The following is a 24303-nucleotide window of genomic DNA, read 5'->3' as shown; positions in this document are numbered from 1 at the left end:
CTAGATGCTGGTCTTTGAGATCGTGGGAGGGGCAAGTGACTTACAGAATTCACTAGATGCTGGTCTTTGAGATCGTGGGAGGGGGATTTGGTAAATGACTTACAGAATTCACTAGATGCTGGTCTTTGAGATCGTGGGAGGGGGATTTGGTAAATGACTTACAGAATTCACTAGATGCTGGTCTTTGAGATCGTGGGAGGGGCAAGTGACTTACAGAATTCACTAGATGCTGGTCTTTGAGATCGTGGGAGGGGGATTTGGTAAATGACTTACAGAATTCACTAGATGCTGGTCTTTGAGATCGTGGGAGGGGGATTTGGTAAATGACTTACAGAATTCACTAGATGCTGGTCTTTGAGATCGTGTGTTTCTTTTAAAAGCTGGTCTCTTGTGTCGTCTGACAGGCCTGTTTGTTGCAGCACTTGGCGTCTTTTTCCAGAAATAATAATACTCTACTAATTCACCCTAAAATTAAAAAATATACAATATATACAACACCTGATAATTTAATATTGGATGTAACGCGTCTTCTGATTGGCTGACGTAATTTTGTTATGAGACCATAGACATAATTAAGTCAACTGACCGTGACGTCATCAACGTTTTTTCATGGTTTTCTACAGTTCAAAATGGAATTTAGAATTAAATTATAAGAAATAACTGTAATATTTTTTCTGTCTATTTTTCTGAAATAACATAAAAAATGTGGTCAACACTGTTAAAAAACCCGCTATGTGCGTTATCCAGTGTGAACCAAATTTTTTATGTTATTTCTTCATAGACAGAAAAAATATTACAGTCATTCTTTAAATAATACAAGGATATATTCCAAAACCATTTGATACCTACTTTTCCTGATAAATAATCTGAGACCCTCTTGGATTTCTGAATTCACCATATTTTAAAATACGTAATTACTTAACCGTAAACGTTATAAAAAATATCTATTGGGAACAAAAACCTTGCTAAAAAACAGTTTTTTCAATGACAGACTCAAAGGAATCGGATAAAATTCCTTTCACCTTTATCTCTTCTAGAAAATGGTACCATGGGACCATTACTTGGTTCATATTCTTATCAACACATAATTTCATGTCTTTTCCATGACTGATCAAACTTGACAGCAATGTCATTCATAGTTTTGTGCATAACATATAATAGTTCTTGGTTAGTGAGTATGTAAATATTACAATCCAAGAGATAAATAATGCAGCAACATATTTTATTAATAGATAGAGTTATTGAATTTCAATGATTTGTCAATGGTTTTCCTTTTTTTTCAATCAGAATTTGAAAATGCATTTAAGACGACTTTATGTCCTAATTGATTGAAAAATATATAACCTTTTGGCATAAAATTGTTCAAAAATATTTTGCCTCCTTTCGCCAGCATTTTATGCGGTGTTTTTTTTGGAGGGGGCAATATTCATATGTCCCTCCCTATGAAAATCCTGGATTTATCCCAGTCTTTGTAAAAATCAGAAATTCACAGAGACGGCAAAACAACACCTAGCTGGGAGGATTTTGAGACAATGATATATAAACCCCAAAAATTAATCTGCTTTGAAACATTGTTTCTGAAATTTTCAATAAACTATCATCAACAAAACCTTTTAAGGACAAGGAATACTTTTATAAATACCACACACAGATTATATTATATACAGGCAATGTTTCATTAATACAAGTTGCTTTGAAACATTGTTTCTGAAATTTTCAATAAACTATCATCAACAAAACCTTTTAAGGACAAGGAATACTTTTATAAATACCACACACAGATTATATTATATACAGGCAATGTTTCATTAATACAAGGTCAAAAGTCAAACCACAAATATTTAAAAAATCAACTGTTATTGTTTTATGTAGCATGACATTTCCACCACATAAACACTGTAATATGACCTTTATAATGTGATTGTCAAAGGTCAATTAAGTACCACTGAATTAATATCATGGCTAATGGACTGTTATACTTAGTACACTTGGCAATTATACAGTGATAAAACTGTAACCCTCAGAGACAGAATGGTTGACCTTAGAAAGTCTTGTCTATTATATAAGGCACCATTTGGTAATTATTGAATGTCCAATGAATTCAATCAGGTTTAGCAAAGAGGATACTTTATGTAGAGTTTTAAAGAAAACTTGTTTACATGTTGTAGTAGTGCTGACTTATTTAAGAGGTGATGTTTCAGTGAAAAAGTAAACCAAACCAACAACTGAAGTTCTGCACACTGGAAATTCACAATTTAATGCCATGTTTTTATTATTGCGAAAAATTTGACAGGGTTATAATCGCAATAATTAAACTCGCATTATGAAATTTTTTATATGAATCAAACAGTTTTTTTTTCTGAATATCGCAAAAATCAAAATCTGAATTTACACAGTATCAGAAAGAGCATTTTATATATAGAATGGTGCCTGATGTCCAATCTATATGAATGAAGTGTACAAATCTCGGTGAAGACATAAAAAAAACTTTATCATCATAATAAAGATATAATAAACTATATATAGAAACTTTATTATAGTCACAATTTATATAATGCATCAGATATATTTCAAGTAAAATATTCAAATATTTAAATGATGAAAACTGGTATTCATCTTCAAGCCTTATTTTGTGATTTCCTGAAATAAAAAAATTTCTATTCATGTCTTCAGAATTCCCCCTTCTTTGTAATAAATACCAACATGCCAAGACTCTCACCTTCAGCAGTCAGCAGACATTGAGAAAGGTGCAGAGCTTATCAACAATAATTACCAATAATGTTAATCAGCCAGTGTAATGACCCCAAGCTGTCAAGCTCTATTAGATATCAGTCAACCATACATTGTTACTTATAGCATGGCAAGCCCTTTAACTATTTGTGTTTATATCACTGGCATCCATATTGTTTGTGTACATCAATACACATTGTTTACCAATTCAATTACAAAGCATTTATGTTGTTTACAACTAGATCTCATTAAAGTCATGCTATCTTAGTCACGGCTTTTCATGTTTTTAAAAACAATCCCACAAAGATAAGTTTTCTTCTTTCCTTTCTTCCTGCACATTGATTTAACATAATAACATTTAATAGGTATTCATCGACAAGGGGAATAACACCAAATAAACGTCCAGCCGACCGATTACTAGAGGTGAAAATGTCAATACAAATATTAAATGAGTCAACTTACACTATATTATGACAGTTCTCTACAAAAAATCTCAAATTAGCATACAACACTAAAGAATACATTCCATGTGAAGTGACTTCTGCTAAAACCAATATGGCCGCTTGTTCTTAGCCTCACAATCATACTAGCATAACATCCATACAGGCAGTTAAAGGGAAGGCTGAACAATTCATCAGATATTTCCCAGTATAAGAAGTGAAATATAAATGTACGCAGGGCAGGTAGCTTGTTTTCTCGCTGTTGGCAAGATAAAATACAATTAAAGAAGGTAAATGACAACCGCTGAGTTCATTTGATTAAAAACCCTGTAAAACTTTTAACTTTTTGAGTATATAATCGTATCTATGTTGATGTTAATAATACAGGTTAATATGCTTGGATATTATCCACTGAAAAATAAGTCATGCATTGTTACCCTGAACTATACAAGGAAATATTTGGAGGATAAAACGGATGTTGACTCTTACAACTTACTTTATTAAAGTGACAAGTTTTATATAAATCCGATTAGGATTATAAGCTGCTACTTACATTTGTAGGCATGAAAATTTATAATTTGTTTTCTCAAATATGAAAATAAGAAATTTAAAATTTATCACATTTAGTGTTTATATATACTGATGTAAATCAAAATGTAAATAGAAAATTGGAAATCTATCTTTTTAAAGTAATACTTAAATTTTTCATTTCTACGCTTCTTGTAAAGAGTCCAGTGATAATCAAATATTCTAATATACGAGAAAGAGAGTGAAGAGGAGTAATGTTGTAGTTTCAGTTAAAGCTAAAAATAACATACCGGCAATTCATTATAATTGATACTCATGGATTCAGGGGTGGATCCAGCCATTTGAAAAAGGGGGGGTTCCCAACCCAGAGTAAAGGGGGGTTTCAACTATATGCTCCCATTCAAATGCATTGATTGGACAAAAAAAGGGGGTTTCATCCCCCGAACCCCATCTCTGGATCTGCCAATGTGGATTTCATGAAAAGTCTTAAAAATTTATTCCACTATTGACAAAAACTTTTTTGATACTTTAAAAGAGTCAAATGATAAGACCGTAAAAATTTACATACCCTCAAATAGCAGATTTGGTCATTATTTAAAAGAATGAGTGCGAAAAATAAGCAATGCTAAATTTTATTACATTTGATGACCATGAGGGCATTCAGGAGTATTATTGCCACACAGATTTCTACTCATGAAAAATATAACAAGCTATAAGAAGGACCTGAAGTCAGAGCACTATGATTTTCTATGTTCAGTGCCAGCTAGTGGACTGTGGAATTATGAAATTGAATGCCTACTCAAATCATCAGGCCAAATTCTGTAGTACAATTTTTCATGTTAAGTGGACCATGAAATTTGGGTCAAAAATCCCATTTGGCATTAAAATTAGAGAGATCATATCATAGGGAAGATGTGTACTAAGTTTCAAGTTGATTGGACTTCCATCTTCATCAAAAACTACATTGTGCAAAAACTGTTATTACCTGAAGCAGGACAAAAGAAAGAACAGTTAGGCAGACAAATGAATGAAAACATTTGGATACGACTATTGACAAACTTCATAACTTCCTATCTTGGAAGAAACAACAAAAAAGTGGCAGGGAGAAATGTTTTTTTTTTTTTTTTTTTTAAGTCTATGAAAGATCTGCATAGATGTAAATAGCATATAACAGGCTTTTATTTGAACTTGGAATTATTTTTAATTATGGAATTTGCTTGATTTCTTATTATTGATTTTTTTAATAAATTCCATGTTTATTCTGTACTGAAATGTTCTGTGCTGCGCACAACACTTTCTATTACAAAGAAAATAGTATATTTTCAATAGAATGCACTGTGCCGCGCACAACACTATCTTACCAAAATACATTGTATGGAAAGTGTTATTAACCACTCAAAAGATTATAATACCAAATAAACATGAAATTTATCAAAAATTTTAAACACAAGAAATCAAGCAAATTCCATAATTAAAAATAATTCCAAGTTCAAATAATAGCCTGTTATATATACTTATACAACTTTACATTCATTCCATGTGTTGATCAACTAAATAATTTTTTAATGCTTAGTATATTATATTCCTTTGACTTAATGATTTCAATTTTCCCAACTGATTAAGTCTGTGCTGATGGTTTGTTTATCTCAGTTCTTCCTTGGTCAAAAATTCAAATATGATGAAACATATTCTTGCTTTTAATGCTCTATTGTAAGGTCACAAAAAACGTGACTATGCCTGCAATGACATCACATATAAAGAAGACATCTTTTTGCACATCATTGAAAAGGAAAGGAAAGATCAAGTAAGCCTTCATTCCGTCTTGAAATCAGAGATTCATCACCACCAAATCATGTTATTTCTGCACTATTATAATAAAGTTAAAATTTCAATATTCAACGACGATTTTTTTTTTGCGGTCTTATAAAAATCTAAGAAAGCCTCATGTTTGATATCACACTGGATGCAGGGTATAATCTATATTTAATCTTTGTTTGTCATTAATCTTTTGGTATCTACACCCTTTTACAAGTGAGGCAAGCAAACTGGAGGTTACAAGAGAAAACACAATTGTTTATCTTTTAAAGTAAAAATAATATCAATCCTGTATCATCCAACCATAGTCTCACATAATTCTATTCAGAGTACCCTCTAATAAATGTAAACAAATAATAACACATACTACTGAAACCTGTATATTTCTATAACTTTTTTCCATCAATTCTAAATGGAGTTCTTTCCCTTAGAACACATTATATTGGCCTTATTTAAAAATGTTTACACTTTCCAGAAATAAAGCAATGTGGAATCTATACTTTTTAATCAGGAGATGAATCAAGAGTAAATCAAGAGTCCCACACTATTTAACTCAGATTATCTTCGAGTAACAAAATGTATACATATAATGCAAAAGTAGGAGATTTTGTTTAAGTTATAAATAACTCTTCTAAGTATTTAAAAAAATTAAATGATAGAAATTACAGAAAAATGTTCCTCATTGGTAGTCAATGTATTTAGACTTAACCCCTAGTTAATATATCCCAAACTCTGTCTGACGGACAAAATGTCAGACATAAAATCATACAGAACTATAAAGATTTTTTGGTTGAATGTATAGCAGGAAAGTTCAAATTTCTCTTTCGGTCAGGCACAGGCTGCAGCAGTACTAGTAATAAAAATGTTAAAATTCTATAAAATTCTGAAGGAATAACATTTTCACACACAAATTCTAAAGGTGGTAAATTAAAACATTAAAAAGCTTGAATCTCTTTTAAACTGGATACATTTAACTTTTAGAATGGGTGCAAACCGTTCTCCACTCTCAGACAGCAAATGATATTTACTAATGTATGTATACAGTGCACATCAAAGCATGTATTTTCAATTTGCATGTTCTGTACTTGGTGAATGTCTTCATCTTTGTACCTCATAAAAATCGTAACCGATTATGTAACGAACAGAATCACTGGTATGTTTTGTTTAATTATATACCTCTGATTATTGGTTGTAAATGTTTATCGATGTACCAAAACTATAAGACACTGCATTACTCGGTAATGGCAACTAATTATAATTACATCTTTACTAATTGCATTGAAAAAAGTTCATCTGAAAAACGGTTTTGCTAGAAAAATTAGTATTATCTCTTTTACTGTTAAATAGTAACAATAACATATTCTTATGCAAAGGAATTTGATGTTTAGTAGTTTGTTTATGTTGTTCATAAGTGCTTCTTGTTTCTCGTGTTTTAAAGATTGAAGACTGTTGGTTTTCCCTTTTGAATGGTTTTACACTAGTTTTTTTGGGGAGTTCTTAATATCTCTTACTGTTTGGTGTGAGCCCGCTTACTGTTTGGTGTGAGCCAAGGCTCTGTGTTGAAGACCAGACCTTGACCTATATTGGTCTACTTTTATAAATTGTTACTTGAATGGAGAGTTGTCTCATTGGCACTCATACCACATCTTCCTATATCTATTGTCATAGTGTCTGATAATTTCCTGAAACTCAAGCAGAACCATCAGGTAGCAGAAATTATGACTAAATATATAGTATTTTGTAAATTCCTTCATCCCTTCAAGAAATTTACATAATAAGAGACCTCAAAATGGTCAAATCCAAATTTAAATTGAGACATAAACTTTTAGAAGTGTTCCTCTAGAAAAAAGTCTACAGAAAAATGAACAATACTTATTTTCAATTATAGAATAAATCTTTTAATAATGTAAATATCTGTCAATATAGAAATGTGTATATATTGTTTTTATCATTGTAAAAAAATTGACTAGAATAAGTATGACATTTATAAGAATTAACAATTTCACATTTCAAATCCCAGACACATGTCCTGATACTGTCGTAATTATTATCTCACATTTATCTGTTTGTTATTCAAAAATTGCATTTATAAAGACACAATTATTTGTGATTTAACAGTAGCATGCACCGTTAAACACAACTTTGACTTATTTTGACATGAGCAGACCAGATAATATGCATTTATCTTTTCAGCGAAAATCAATATGACAAAATTTCCATTTGGATCAAGACGTAAAAGATTTATCACAGATCTAAACAAACATTCTCAAGACCCTAACAAAACTAACATGACACGTAGGAAAATCAATTTTCTCCATTGTTCAACAACTTTGATCCTCATGTTTGTACAATATTGGCTAACTTATTACAAGTGGTAAACTCATTTATTTGCAGATGAACATCATTTCACTTTATGAGCCTCTTTTTGGTCATAAGTGTTAGTAACTCTTTCACCGTGTTGTTAATGCTGTGATCGTAATTGCTCCAGCAAATTGTTAGAATACAGGAATCAATTCCATTAAACACAATAATCATGAATATGTCTTAAGGGTATTTAATGCTGTACAGGAACCCAGTTAATCATGAATTTGTCTTAAGGTTATGTAAAGCTGTACAGGGACCCAGTTATTTAACGCTAGTTTTCAATATTAATCTTTATCAGTGGATTTTTTTCCCCAATAAGGCAATTTGGTAGCAGACAGAACTATTTATCTTGTACTTCAAACTAAATAAAATAGTTAAACCTGTATCCAGAATCAAAAGTTTCAAGGGTCACCTAATTATCAAACCTCTTTTCTATCAATAAGTAAGTGGTATTTGGCAAAATATTTCAGAATTTTGGGTCCCCAATCTCTGTAACTTTGTTCTTTATTCAGTCCTTTTGAAGTTTATATCAAAACCTCACAGATGAGTCTTTTGTAGACGAAACACACATCTGGCTTAAAAAAAATACTCTGGTATCATAAATTCGTTGTAAAAAAGAAGTAAAATTTAAGTCAAGGCTAAATTGAAAGTTAAATTGTCATAGCAGAGACCAAAGAGTGTATTTTTGTGGAAAAAACAGACTGGCTAAATGTTATTACTAAAGGCTCTGATTACAAACCAAAATAAAGTTATTATAAAGATTGCATTTCTGATAAGTTTTCCTATTTTGTCATCAAAGCTTAGATCAATGGAGGGTAATTCCTGCCATAATTTCATGCTTCATTGTTGCCAAAGCCTATTTCATCTGTAGTAATATACAACTAATGCCAAAGTCTATTTCATTACTATGTAATAAACAAATAACTGCATGTGATGTAAGCCATCTATAAAATAAAATTGATCTTTCATTCAGCTGCAGATGTGGTGATAGAAAACAGTGAAACCTTCTGACATCAACGATTTCAGACAAAAGATTATGTTAAAACTTGGAGTATATAGTTTCAAGATTATAAGCACCATAAGTTAAATGGGAGTGAAAATCATTGTATAAGTGCTACCTAGAACTTAGAAGAAAAGTGAAATTAGGGGATTTTGATTTCCCAAATCTCTATTTTTTCAACTTCTGTTTCCTAAATCAATTTTATCCATTCCCCTCCCCCTCTATATCCCACATCCAACAATTTTATTACTCTTATATTCAACATCCCAAAAAGCATGTCCCTCCCTCTCCTCTTTCCCAAAACATGATTAATTTTAGACAGTATACATGTACTGGTTAAAGTACAGTTTCCTCTAGACAGATTTCACTGTAATATAAAACAAATGTTCTGAAGATATAACGGAAGAAATAACCACTTGATCTTGCTTGATACTCTGTGTAATTTCTGAATGATTTAACATATTAGAAAGACCTAAAGGATAAATTTATTTCTCCAATGAACAAACAACCTATTGTTATTAGTTTTTCATTAAATATCTTGTAAGATAAGTTTCTTTAACAACGCATTTCACACATGAGTAAATCCAATATACACGTTTATACCGCAACAACCTGTGCCACACATTAAAATGTATTAAATATATTTAGTTGTATTAAATCACTTTTTTACAGTTACTGACCGGACACCTACATTTCTTTTGTTCATAAAATAATTACATGGATCTTAAAAGTGAGTCAAATCCAGTCACCATCAATAAGATCACTGTTTACTGTATGAAATCAAAAATTTTTTACTCTTCAGATTGTTTAACAAAATTGCAAGATTAATTTTTGCAAGATCAAGAAATGTTGCATTTAAAATGATGCTTTCAAACCTTTTTTCAATTACTTGTTTTGGCAAATACCTGTGAGCATTAATGTACCCAAAAAATACAGTATTTTATTTCAATCACAATAAGCAATCCCTTCAGATTTCAATATTATTTTGAAATAAATTTTGGACAAATTTCCTAAACGTTTGATTATTTTAAAAGCGGTAGCTAGTAAGGGCTGTATTGTCAAAAAGGAAAACATCAGGAGACTTTCTACTGTGGATTAATTATTATTCATTGGATACCAATTTTCGTGGTTTTTGTGGGTACAGGTGAACCACAATTTCAAATGTTCAACGAACTACACTTGTTATAGGCTTTATATGCAGAGATTGGCAAAACCACGAAATCAATTACCAGTTTTTCACAATCCACGAAAATTGATACCCACGAAAATAAATGAATCCACATGTAGTATATACGAAATATCCTATTATCTAAAACTTTACAGCAAGAAAATGACCAGGACTTTTAAACAGGGTAACACTTTTGGTATCAAAGAAAAAACTGTATGATACCTCAATTACCTTTGAAACTCTTGTCAAGCACAGTTAATGTTTTCTTTCTGCATGAGTAAATTACATGATAGTTGACTGCACATCAAATGATGCAAAAAGGAAGTTAGCACCATGTGGACAGAATAAACCTTTATAGCATGTATATAATATGCATTTAATGTGCATTATATGTATTTGTGCACCCAACAAAAAAGGACATTAAGATTTCTATCAAAAAATACTCCAGACTCATGTTCATTATGATCGTGATGGATTCAAAGGTCAGACAGTGAACATATAGAGGAGCAGAGAGGGGGTTTTCTTTTTCAGTCTTAACCAAAGAGGTAATAGTGCATATATAGAGAAGAAGAGAGAGGGGGGCCTTTTCCCGTCTTAACCACAGAAGTTACAGTAAACATATAGAGGGACAGAGAGGGGGTGCTTCTTCAGATGTTACACAAATTAGGACTTTTAAAGATGATGAAATTTTTTGTTCATTTACACTTTTAAAGTCACATTTCCTTTCAAATAATTGAATAGTATCAGTTTAAATTAATGGAAGAATTTTGTGAAAATATTCTGATTATGTTAATGACAGAGAGATAGTCGACTACAAAACATGGATCCTTCACTTCCAAAACATTTCACCTTTATCTCTTCTTATTCTTACACCTGTCAGTGGCAGATCCTGGATTGGAGCCCCCCCCCCTTTTTTTTAGGACGATCAATGCATTTGAATTGAGACATGTTGTTGGACCCCCCTTTTATCCTAGGTTGGTAACCCCCCTTTTTTAAATGGCTGGATCAGCTCCTTCTAGTGCTGTTTGTCTGTCTTCCCTTCTCGTCTTTTTCAAGCATATTTAACATGATTATCACATAGAAAGTCCAGTAGTTCAGTCTGGCTAGAAGGTCCTTCATTTCTTTCATATAACTTTAAATGAACAGACTAACTGGGCAAACAAAATTACTGGCCAGCATTGAATGTACATTAATGCTGGCCTTTAATAAAAATTCACTAAAAATATTTATATACAAAATAATTATTGGTTTCACAGGTCCATTCAATAAGATATTATCAGTCCCTTTTAGCTTCCCCACGACTTTTTGAAAGTTTTAAAGGGTATAATTGATGACTTTATAAAAAGCAAATCAATATTTCACTTTACAATAAACATTTTAAGTCCCATATATATTTATAATGTATGTCTTTTTAAAAGCCTTTAAAACCCAAAGTCATTGTATTGAAATATTTGCTTTTATGAACAGGGAACAAACAGCTCACAGTTAAGTGAGAACGTACCTTTAATTCCTAAATAAAACTTAAACTGTATAACAAGCCGATACAAATATTTGTAAGCGTTTCAGTTAAATAGTCAACAAAATATTGTTTAGAAAATGATTGAGTTGAAAAATATGGTTATAATAAATTAATTTCTGTAAAAACATTTATATCTGTTGACCAGAGATGAAAGAGTTCATTTTTCATTTTCAGGCCAAACATAATAAATATTTTGGTTATTTTGATAAAGTGGGTTTTTTTTAAGGGTAAATTTGATTACTCAGTTTCACCAAGAATCTTATTTCAGAAGTAAATATCATGCAGAAATTCATACCATTTGAAACAATTTTCAATTTTGACTTTAAAAAACTTCTTAAACTCTGACATAATAGGGACATCTACCTAGTTTTTAATGTTCCTGTTTATATAATATAAAGGGGGTCTCATTGGGGGGTTCTGATCTGGGATCCCGCTTACTGTTTTGACAGATTCCCGAATACCACTTACACTATGTACGTAAGCAATTTTTGAAATTTCCAGTATCCCGCTAGACTCCATTTCCTGTTTTCACGCAACAATAATTTGACTTTCACATGTCACATTTCACTTACATAAAATCTGCAATCCCACGTCACGCTTAAACCCCAATGAGTCCCACTATAAAGAGATCACCTTTCCAAAATTGTGGAAAGGTACAAATATTCAGGAATAACAGCAAGAGATCAAATTAAAGAACATCTGTAAGAGGTCTGATAAACGAACAACAGAGAGAGGTCAAATTCAGGAAAATCTGTTGCAATAAAAAAAAATCTTTAAACCTGATCTGTACAAAAAAATGATGCAGGAAAATTCATAGAAGAAAACTGAATTATTCATGGCCTTTCACAGTGAATTTTTGTCAATATAATTCCGTGTTATTCATGCTGTTACCACACAAAACATGTCGTGAATCAATGTAACCACTACACTTCTATTAGCTACAATATCATCTCTATAACAACAATGTGGATAGGCAGAAACATCCATTGGGAGGATATTTAATCTTCATAGGTTTTTCTCCCATCCATTGGGATGATATTTAATCTTGATAGGTTATTTCCAATGTTTCCATATGATTGCACGAAAAAATTATACAAATTTTTTAAAGGTTATATCTTGTTTCTGAAAAAGGTAATCTGAAATAATCAGTAAATCTTGTTTCTGCATAATTTCTGGGAATTAGTCAGCAAATCTTGTTTCTGAAAAGGGACTTTGACATGATCATCAAATGCTTGTCTCTGAAAAAGGGCCGACTCTGAAATGAAATATTCATGATTTATAAAATCGTTACTTTCAGCATCCACTTACCGTTTCTTTATGTGGAAGTAACTCTTTTCTAATCTTGAAGAAGTTTTTACCATACTGTCGAAGACCTTTCACAAATCGTTTCTGAAGGAGAAAAAATGTAATATTTGAGCTGCATGTGACAATGGCCGATGAAAAATCATTCAATTTAGCAGTAGTTTTCATTACAATTAAGAACTTTATTAACAAATATATTTCTTAAATTTGGATTATCTCCCTTGTCATCGAAGTAATTTATGCAAAATAAGACAGGTTTCCATTATGATACTTGCACATTTTTTTAAGTTCTGTCAAACATCAAACTGCCATTCACAGATAAAATTAATGAAATTGCTGACTCCTCTTAATTGCATACTGTATAATTACATAACTCAGTTAATAACATAATTTTCTTATACACAAAAAATTTCCTTTTCATGTCGTTAATTCTGGTACCTTAAAATACATACAGTGCACTTTAGTGTTTTTTAGCATTCTTTTTATTTCAGATACATTTACCTTGGATATTTAGTCCCTAAGCTGACAATGCTAATCAATTGATATCAACCCTTGGACTCTAGGCTTAGACTAATATTAGTTAGATATAGGAAGATGTGGTATGAGTGCCAATGAGTTGTTTATTACAGAAAGCATTATGGATTTTACCATGTACTGCTTTAACAGTCTCTGTAAGACACCTATCTACCGTAATCCAATCAAGAAACCAATTTGAGAAATTTGTAAATTTTCCCAGCGCTTTCAACATTTACACATTGCAATCAAAAGCCTTTATGCTACAATTCATTACTCATTAATTTCATAGCATTGCTTACACAGAAGTAAAGGAAAATGGCTGCCTACTAAACCAGTTGTTTCTCCTGGTAAATTAATAATATATCATTTCAAATGCTTATTAGTTTAAAATGTTACAAACAAGCTGACAAATCTATCAACATCTGTCATGATAATTCAGTAGCAATATTTTGTATTTAATTGCATTTCTATGTAGCCATTGGCAAAGTCTGAATGCATCCAGGCAAATAAGATGAACAAAGAGATACAGGGTAGAATGTCAATTAGACAGCAGCAAACCAACAACTTGAGCAAACACACAAACAAATGTTCAGTATAATATTGAAAAAATCTTTTTTTTTGCCACCTCATGTTTGAAGTAAAACTTGGCCTTCCCCTTTTTAATTCACAAATGTCTTTTCAGGCATTTACTCAAAGAAATATTTTTTTCATTCAACAGTACTGTGGATTCATTGGAATTATTTTCGTTGATACCAATTTTTGTGGATTGATGAAAACTAGCATTTTCGCTGGTATCTAATTTCGTGGTTTTTGGCAAAGTTTGCATACACTAATTACTTTTAGAAAAATTGTAATTCTTTGAACATTTCTCCTGTACCCACAAAATCAAAGAAAATTGGCATCCCGGAACGAATAATAATGAACCCACAGTTATTATCATGTAAAGTACACATATTTTGTCTCTTGGCCCACTTTGCTATGCATAGCTATGCCTACAGCAAATCAAATTACCCATCATTCTTTAGATTCTGAAACGGCCAATTATACACTAACGTTTGATCAAATAACTCAAGTATATAATTTTCTTCATTTGGCCTAATCTTAACACTGACACATCTGCAGCCTTTGAGTCTAATTAAATATTCATAACAAATATAGTGACATGCTTAGCATGTTATATACTACATCAAAGATATTAATGGTTTTACAATTCATTTGGCAAATAACAAACCATGTATTATTCAACAGTCATCTACAATAACTTCTAATATTAAGTTTATATTTATCCTGAATCATTACCCAATATATTTAATATTGAAATGGTTATGAGTGGAGTCGATTATCTAATGTGAGATTTGGGAATCCAGCATGGTGACAATTGTAAAACACATTTATAATCATAAATGCCATATTTGAGCTGTTTTCCTTTTGTATTGTATATATTGTAAACACAAATCACTGTAATGTTTCATCTTTCCTTTTTTGTTTCAGGGGTGGGGGGTGGGGTGGGGGTTGTAAGAGGGTTTTTACACAATACAGTCTTTTTTTTCTTCGAATTCTTTGCCTTTAAAATACTGTGGATTCATTATTTATATTCCTTGGATACCAATATTCATGGGTTTCGTGGTTACAGGTGAAAGATTCATACTAAAGCTTTATTTTTTGGGTAAAAAACATGAGATTTAAAGGGGGAGTAAAGATCCTTTAACCACCCCTGGATGCACCATTGATCTTGAATTTTTCGTAAGCTTCAGAGTGTTTTTATGATGATAAATAGCACAAAAGATTGCTTTTGATGTGAAGTGATTTTGTGTCATGATTGGATACTCCATCTCATAAATTTTACATTAAGAAAACTGTTGACTCATTTCAATCCAGTTAAACTATTGTGAATAACGAAACCATGAAAGTGAATAAGTTTAACATTTGTACTTTAATATTGGAAATTGTTCTTGAAATTGTATAATTGAGTTGAAAAAATACAAAAAAAATCTTTTTCAAAAAAGTTAAAGAGAAAAAATAAAATTACATGTTCTGTATCCAGCTTAGCATGTAACATGTAGAGCTTCAGTGTATTCAATTATTTTAGAATTATGCAACAGGATGGCAAATCATACTGCGCTTTTTAACCTCCAGAAATCATTTAACGATTCAGTGCAATGAATGCATATCAAAAATGTGTTTTTAACAATAAATTCAATGGTTGAATATGAGAAATTGAACAGCAAATTTATTTATTTCCTTATAAGATTACTGCATAATAACAAAGTCAACGCTTGTAAAAATCAATTTATAAAAATGTTAGAAAAAAGTTATATGTAATCCAAATTTGATTGCAACTTTAAACACAAAGGATTCTCATGCCTCATTTCATTTGTGATTCCACCTATTATAAAATTGTGTGATGAAAACAAACAAATAGGTTTAAATAAATTTACTCTGCATTTTCAAGATTATGTTCTGTAGAACATAAAATTAACGGCAATTGAAATTACAAAATATTTGCATAATTTTAAGTTAGTTAGGAAGACAAATATGAAAAGAACAAACTATAAATTCATCATTCTTAAATTTGAAACAAATCTCTTTTTTTTTTAATAAATTTCAATGCATATGTGTTTCAATTACCAATATCCCTTAATTTGTTATACCAAACATTAAAAGTCTAAAATGAAGACAAAAAGGATATATCTTCACCCGTTCATTTTCAAGTATGTGTGACTTAAATTTCAAAAGTTAAATTTAATTCTAAACACAAAGCCTTAACTATGTATATGTTTGAATAATAACAGCATTTGTTTGACCAAATATTGTACGTCTGAGAAAAAGACTTCACAAAGTCTGCCTAACAACACAAGCAAAGGGGTAAATATTTTTACAATTAAGTTACATTATCAAATTGAAAACTGGCAAACTGAGAAGAAAAATATGTAAATTTGTGTCTACTGCCCTGCTGGAAGATATATTAGTAGCAATAAGTAGATTTTAAGAAGTTAACAGGGTGTCAATGTAGCAATAAATTAATCATTTGTCTGTGTTGTTTGACTAAACCACATATACATTGAAAAGTATTGATATCATTTAAAGGACAATATTAATGAATAGATTTCTTGACCTGATAAATACCTATTGTCTGAGCACAAAAAATGAAGGCAATATGTGTACATTTTATTTCTCAATTAGCCTTTAGGGGAGGAGGGTTAGGATCCCACTAACATGTTTAACCCCGCCACATTCTCTATGTGTGCAGAGCTCCAGATAAGAATTCACAAATTTGGGTTTTTACCCACCATTTTCTTATATAATAGGGTGATAAAGTTTTTTAATTGCATTATCAATTCCAATTCACCCCTCAGGTTAATATCAAATTGGGTTTTTCACCACCAAGCTCCTTAATGAATTGGGTTTTTCATCGACACATATTGAATATTTAGGCAATATCTGACCCCAATTTTTTTTTTATTCAATTTACAGAAATTCGGGTTTAGTTGTCTTTAATTAGAACTTTTGGTTTCTGATGCTTTATCATTTCATAATTGATTTGGCCTTTAACTTTTCCCAACTGATTTCGTTTTTGATGAAAACCCGTGTTTATTAGCAATGTTCTCGATATGGAACGCACACACGCACGTGCGTTCGATGGACACTTCCTTAAAGCACTGGCTGAGTCTTGTTATCATCATTACTTTCCGTCAGCTTTTCAATAGAAGCCAATAACATGCTTCTATTCAATATTTTTACTGGACATTCACTTTCGTTTTAATTCAATGTATGTTATGGTAAATCCTGAGCAATGCGAAAAAAAAATATGACGACATGACGCACGCTAATTGGATAAACGCCGAGAAGATCGAAATGTTCACAAAAACACGTGCACCTATTGAGCAACGGAAAACTCAAACAGGGACCCATTTCAGCTACTTGATGCAGGGATCTATTTTTAGAACGACAGGAAATTTCCAGTTATGAAAATTAAAAAAAAGGTTTACGCGACGACTGTAAACCAGATAAGGGTTAATAATGCAAACGGTAGCCGAATAAAGGGTTAAGAACTCATGTTTTTGGCAGATAATTGGGTTTTCCATTGAATTTATTGGGTAATTGAACCCTGCAATGGGCAATTGCATTGGGTTTTTTATTATTTGTATTGCGTGATCACGCAAATACGCAGCTTATCTGGAGCTCTGTGTGTGTGTCTGTCTCAAGTCAGGAGACAGGGTTCTCACATATCATTAGTTGCATTATTCTCAATAATAATAACCTTGCAATAATTTACAGTAATTAGTAGAATATGTTGGTGTTCATAGTTCCCTCCCCTTCCTCCACCTCAGCTAAAGTGTTTTATTTTATTTATCATCTGTTTCCACATTTATTTATTTTTGTAAGTGCCAAAACACAATAGTGACTGGTATTTATTTTGAACCTGATCATTATCGGAACAGAAATCACAACGTAATCAGTATATAAGTATGATGGATGAGTGACTAAATAGCTTTTCCAGAAACCCCGTTAACAGCTTTTTCAATAACACCAATCTATTACATCAAATAAACTGCCAATCGTTACACCGGATGATGAGTGATTGGACGGTAATTGCTTATAACCAGTAAAAAGAAACAGATATGGTTCTGTCGATATGCTACTGTGAAGGTGCTTCTAACAACCAATATCCTACCAGGATAAGACACTGGAGATATGTCCACACAACTCAATGTCTCTGTAATAATTGTATCAGAGCAAAATACCAAGTATTGATTTTTTTTCACTAAATCGGAAAATAACAATTGCGTTATTACCACTGAATTTTGCCGAGAGATGATCCAAAGAGCTGCAATTTCAGTCAATGTTTGGAATCACTATATCAAAGCTGTAGTGATGTATGAAAATGAATGTGATTTTCATCAAGGAAGACAATGACTATATATTTGATAGTTTTGCCGAGCTATCTATAATCAATATGCTATTTGAGGCTTGAACGAGGATAACAGTCAAGATGGAGGCTTGAACGAGGATAACAGTCAAGATGGAGAGATATTAGATGTAAATAAACACAGCCAATCAATAGCTCAGAACTTAGGCAGATATTTTATACAATTACATCCTTTCACAGATATTTGGACTTGATATATCAAGATCTATATCTACTGAGGATGAAGTATGAGGTCATTATTAAGCAATGCATGCATTTTTGAAAATGATCAATATGGATTAAAAATTAAAAAAGTATTAATCCATTTGGGCCAATAAAACATTTCCGGATGTGATTAATGGGTATTGAAAGCTAACAAAGTTTGGAGCCATGAAATAATAGAAAACAATAAAATAATCAGTTTTCAATGCAGTCAATAATCAACTTAAATTTTTGTAATATTACAATGTATATATTTATATATCTATTTCAGCCAATTCAAAAATTGTGTTTTTGTCATAAGACCTGTTATAATTATTATGTATCTATTTCAGCCAATATGAAAAATGTGTTTGACAAAGGACATGCTATACTAGTATCTGTGGAACCCAATACAATAATTGTGTATTTGACTGAAGATTCCAAATGTAATATATCTTTTTGAGCCAATATGAAAAATGTGTATGGCAAAGGCTATGTACACGATATATTGAGTATCTTATTCAGCCAATATGATAATCAAGTATACATTGTGAGAGGACCTGATATATCTAATATCAATTTCATTCGACATGATAAATCATAGGCAGATCCAGGTGGAGGGGGGGCCCTGGCCCTCCCTTTCGTGGGAAAAATTTGATTTATTATATAGGGAATCACTGAAGCATGACTGGAGCGGCCCCCCTTAGGTCAGTCAGCACCCCTCCCTTATGAAAAGTTCTGGATCTGCCACTGTAAATGTGTAGAAAAAGATATCATGTATAATAATCTTTTAAAAATCCTTATAAATAGATGTTACAACCTTATAATACAAATTACTTTTGTATGCCTGGACATGATATATATGTGTACTGACAGAAGAAGTTAATGAATGCCAATAAATAGAGAATTATACATGGTGAAATCTGTACGGAAAGATGTTCATCAACCAGGGTAACCAATACAAAGACAATTATACATGGTGCCATCTGTATCAAGAGCTGTTCATCAACCAGGGTAACCAATACAAAGACAATTATACATGGTGCCATCTGTATCAAGAGCTGTTCATCAACCAGGGTAACCAATACAAAGACAATTATACATGGTGCCATCTGTATCAAGAGCTGTTCATCAACCAGGGTAACCAATACAAAGACAATTATACATGGTGCCATCTGTATCAAGAGCTGTTCATCAACCAGGGTAACCAATACAAAGACAATTATACATGGTGCCATCTGTATCAAGAGCTGTTCATCAACCAGGGTAACCAATACAAAGACAATTATACATGGTGCCATCTGTATCAAGAGCTGTTCATCAACCAGGGTAACCAATACAAAGACAATTATACATGGTGCCATCTGTATCAAGAGCTGTTCATCAACCAGGGTAACCAATACAAAGACAATTATACATGGTGCCATCTGTATCAAGAGCTGTTCATCAACCAGGGTAACCAATACAAAGACAATTATACATGGTGCCATCTGTATCAAGAGCTGTTCATCAACCAGGGTAACCAATACAAAGACAATTATACATGGTGCCATCTGTATCAAGAGCTGTTCATCAACCAGGGTAACCAATACAAAGACAATTATACATGGTGCCATCTGTATCAAGAGCTGTTCATCAACCAGGGTAACCAATACAAAGACAATTATACATGGTGCCATCTGTATCAAGAGCTGTTCATCAACCAGGGTAACCAATACAAAGACAATTATACATGGTGCCATCTGTATCAAGAGCTGTTCATCAACCAGGGTAACCAATACAAAGACAATTATACATGGTGCCATCTGTATCAAGAGCTGTTCATCAACCAGGGTAACCAATACAAAGACAATTATACATGGTGCCATCTGTATCAAGAGCTGTTCATCAACCAGGGTAACCAATACAAAGACAATTATACATGGTGCCATCTGTATCAAGAGCTGTTCATCAACCAGGGTAACCAATACAAAGACAATTATACATGGTGCCATCTGTATCAAGAGCTGTTCATCAACCAGGGTAACCAATACAAAGACAATTATACATGGTGCCATCTGTATCAAGAGCTGTTCATCAACCAGGGTAACCAATACAAAGACAATTATACATGGTGCCATCTGTATCAAGAGCTGTTCATCAACCAGGGTAACCAATACAAAGACAATTATACATGGTGCCATCTGTATCAAGAGCTGTTCATCAACCAGGGTAACCAATACAAAGACAATTATACATGGTGCCATCTGTATCAAGAGCTGTTCATCAACCAGGGTAACCAATACAAGCCAAATGCTCCTTTCAATGTTTTCACAAAAAAAATCTTACCGAGTCTTCATCCGTCCACTTCTTTTCAATGCTACGAAGGGCTGGAGATTTGACCAAGGCTTGTAGAGCTTTCCCAGTGTCATAGCTGTGATTATGTAGCTGTAAATATCAATTAATTGGTAAATAACATTGCAGCTTTAAATATAGCTCCATAAAAATGTTGTATTGCAAATATCAATGAAAAGGCAACCCAATAATACGAGCAAACAAAAGATATAAAATTGACAATGGAAATGGGGAACACTTCAGCAATCTCAACTTGCTGTCATTACTTCCTTTATTAGAGGTTCCTACCAGGAAATACTCTTCTGGGAATTACTCTTCTGGGAATTACTTTTCCGGGAATTTACTATGCACAATGCTGTACCAAGTCAAGGATATGACAGTTGTTTTCCATTCTTTTTATTGGTTGATTTTGTCACTTCTTAACCCCCTTTATGAATTTACCTTGGAATTCAGTGTTTTTGTGATACTTTTTTACCCTTTTAATTGTTTAAAACAAAGTTAGCTTTGTTAAGGACTGTTTTCATTGCTTTCTTTTTGTTTCATTCATTTTAAATTAAAGAATTCTTAAAATCACAGGAATACAAATATGAATGTTGTCCTAGTAAACACACATATATTTCTACAACTTACTGTAGATTCATCTATTTTTCATGGGTATTAATTTTCGTGGTTTGAGGAAAACTTGCATTTTCGTGGATATTTGATTTTGTGGTTTTAGCAAAATCTACATACGTTCATTTAAAACCAGATGCTCCGCAGGGCGTAGCTTTATACGACCGCAGAGGTTGAACCCTGAACGGTTGGGGCAAGTATGGACACAACATTCAAGCTGGATTCAGCTCTAAATTTGGATTGTGATTAAATAGTTGACACAGCATAGGTTTCTGACACAGAATGAATGTATTCAAATGAACTTAAAATTTTTGTTTTCTCTTAGAGCAATTCACTATGCTGTTGAATATTAATCCTCTCAAAAAAATGTTTGAAGAAATTTTCTTTTTATTTATGAAATTTCAAATGAGAAAAATTGAACCCAATTTTTTAATCACATCCCCCTTTCCCTTATTCCAAAACTAATTTCAATTAAAATATTCTAATGGAGTTTGCAACAATTACTACTCATTTAAATACATCATAAAATATTAAGATGTAAAAAAACTGCTTGTTATCACTGAATGGTAAAGATTATTTAAATTTATCAGTTGGTAGTAAAAAGTGAATATACATTGTATATTGTATATAACAAAGATTTAAGTTTATTCTGGACAAAGAAAGATAACTCCAATTAAAAAAAATTCTTGCTGATATTTCTTGCTTACTATACTGGACAAAGAAAGATAACTCTTAATTGAAAAAAAAATTGCTATTTCACAATATTGTGAAATTAGATATTTCTTGCCATTGCACAATACTGTGCAATTGAAAAGACTTGCTATTGCACAATACTTAATATAATAATTTTAGATCCTGATTTAGACCAACTTGAAAACTGGGCCCATAATCAAAAATCTAAGTACATGTTTAGATTCAGCATATCAAAGAGGCCCAAGAATTTAATTTTTGTTAAAATCAAACTTAGTTTAATTTTGGACCCTTTGCACTTTAATTTAGACCAATTTTAAAACTGGACCAAAAATTAAGAATCTACATACACAGTTAGATTTGGCATATCAAAGAACCCCAATTATTCAATTTTTGGTGAAATCAAACAATGTTTAATTTTGGACCTCGATTTGGGCCAACTTGAAAACTGGGCCAATAATCAAAAATCTAAGTACATTTTTGGATTCAGCATATCAAAGAACCCAACCGATTAATTTTTGTTAAAATCAAACTAAGTTTAATTTTGGACCCTTTGGACCTTAATGTAGACCAATTTGAAAACGGGACCAAAAACTAAGAATCTACATACACAGTTAGATTCGTCATATTAAAGAACCCCAATTATTCAATTTTGATGAAATCAAACAAAGTTTAATTTTGGACCCTTTGGGCCCCTTTTTCCTTAACTGTTGGGACTAAAACTCCCAAAATCAATACCAACCTTCTTTTTATAGTCATAAACCTTGTGTTTAAATTTCATAGATTTCTATTTACTTATACTAACGCTATGGTGCGAAAACCAAGAAAAATGCTTATTTGGGTCCCTTTTTGGCCCCTATTTCCTAAACTGTTGGGACCAAAACTCCCAAAATCAATACCAACCTTCCTTTTTCAAAATTTGCGGTCATATAAAAATTGTGAACATTTAAATTTGTGGTTTCCATGTATCCACGAAAATTGGTATCCAACAAATATTTATGAATTCACAGTATTATGGATAATATCCTTGAAGCTGGATAGATTAACACTTACTGTATCCATGGCATTAATGGTGGTCTCGTCCATAGAGGCTGCCTGGCAACCATCATCTGTAGATCCCCCGTCACACATCCCTGTGAACGCTGCCACACTTCTGTAATTATAATTAACAACTGTTAACATGGATAAAGGGAGATGTGGTATGGGCAGCAATGGTTATAAATAACAACTGTTAATAAGGTAACAAAATTAACAACAGTTTAAAAGGTAACAACATTAACAACTATTAATAAGGTAAATTGACAACTATTAACATGGATTTAAGAAAAAGAGGTATGAGTGGTAATGATTATAACTAACAACTGTTATCTCAATCATTATCTAACTATTACATACTACAGTTAACTCACTGCATTTGGGAATTACAATATTTCTATAAGCTTACCTTGCAGCTCTTAGATACATCATTAAGTCCCCATCCACAACAAGCATAGGCCTCCATTTGGGGACCTCCCAAGTCTCCATTTTTTCCGGCATCTGTGATGGTGGCACATTCTGCTGACAGACGGGTAAACGAGCCTGAAATAAAATATGATAGTTTACTTTTTTGTTCAAATATCAAGCAGCAACAACAAGCACAATATGTATATTTAATATTGCTTATGTTTTTGACTCCCCCATCCCCTCCAAACCTTGTTAAGAAAAATATCACCTGAAGTGGCAGTAACAGTTTTAGAATTTATGCACATGCAGATAAATCAATTAAAATTTGTGCCATTTATGTCATATAAAATGCTGTGACTTTTTAATTTTACACAATAAAATCTGAAAAATATATATGATAAGTAGTTTCCAAAGGTAATTGGGACCTCAATGATATTTGGGCCAAGTATATGTTCAAGCATTTCTAGTCCAGTATATGTTGAGTACGTTCTGAGGGTATTTGGGACCTCAATGATCTTTGGGTAAATTATATGTTCAAGCATTACTAGTCCAGTCAGTGTTGTAGCAGTCTTTTACATTATGAGTCCTACATCTACACTGGTCATTTGGTCCAGTATTTGATAAACTTTCACTGGACCAAACCATTTATTACAGGACATTGTCACATGTCTAACAGACCTTGGGAATGACTTATCACGATGCAATCTCTGGCTGAAATAAAACCTTCTAATA

At 32.1% G+C, this 24303-nt stretch overlaps 1 protein-coding gene across 6 annotated transcripts in view; it reads right to left on the bottom strand.

The window, feature by feature from the left end:
- The window catches only part of LOC134692807 (arginine-glutamic acid dipeptide repeats protein-like), an 83404-nt gene that overhangs the window by 19704 nt on the left and 39397 nt on the right, over positions 1-24303 (bottom strand). For all 6 annotated transcript variants that reach the window (XM_063553369.1, XM_063553371.1, XM_063553370.1 and 3 more), the window contains 5 exons: positions 23573-23706; positions 23182-23281; positions 20821-20919; positions 12873-12953; positions 333-465 (listed from right to left, as the gene is read on the bottom strand). In XM_063553369.1, coding sequence (XP_063409439.1) covers positions 333-465; positions 12873-12953; positions 20821-20919; positions 23182-23281; positions 23573-23706 — 547 coding nt within the window. The remainder of the gene's footprint in view (positions 1-332; positions 466-12872; positions 12954-20820; positions 20920-23181; positions 23282-23572; positions 23707-24303) is intronic.

Source organism: Mytilus trossulus, chromosome 12 (genome assembly GCF_036588685.1).
Source record: "Mytilus trossulus isolate FHL-02 chromosome 12, PNRI_Mtr1.1.1.hap1, whole genome shotgun sequence".
Classification (NCBI taxonomy): Eukaryota; Metazoa; Mollusca; class Bivalvia; order Mytilida; family Mytilidae; genus Mytilus; species Mytilus trossulus.
The sequence above is the reverse complement of the archived record's forward strand: the minus strand, read 5'-3'. Positions and strand labels throughout refer to the sequence as shown.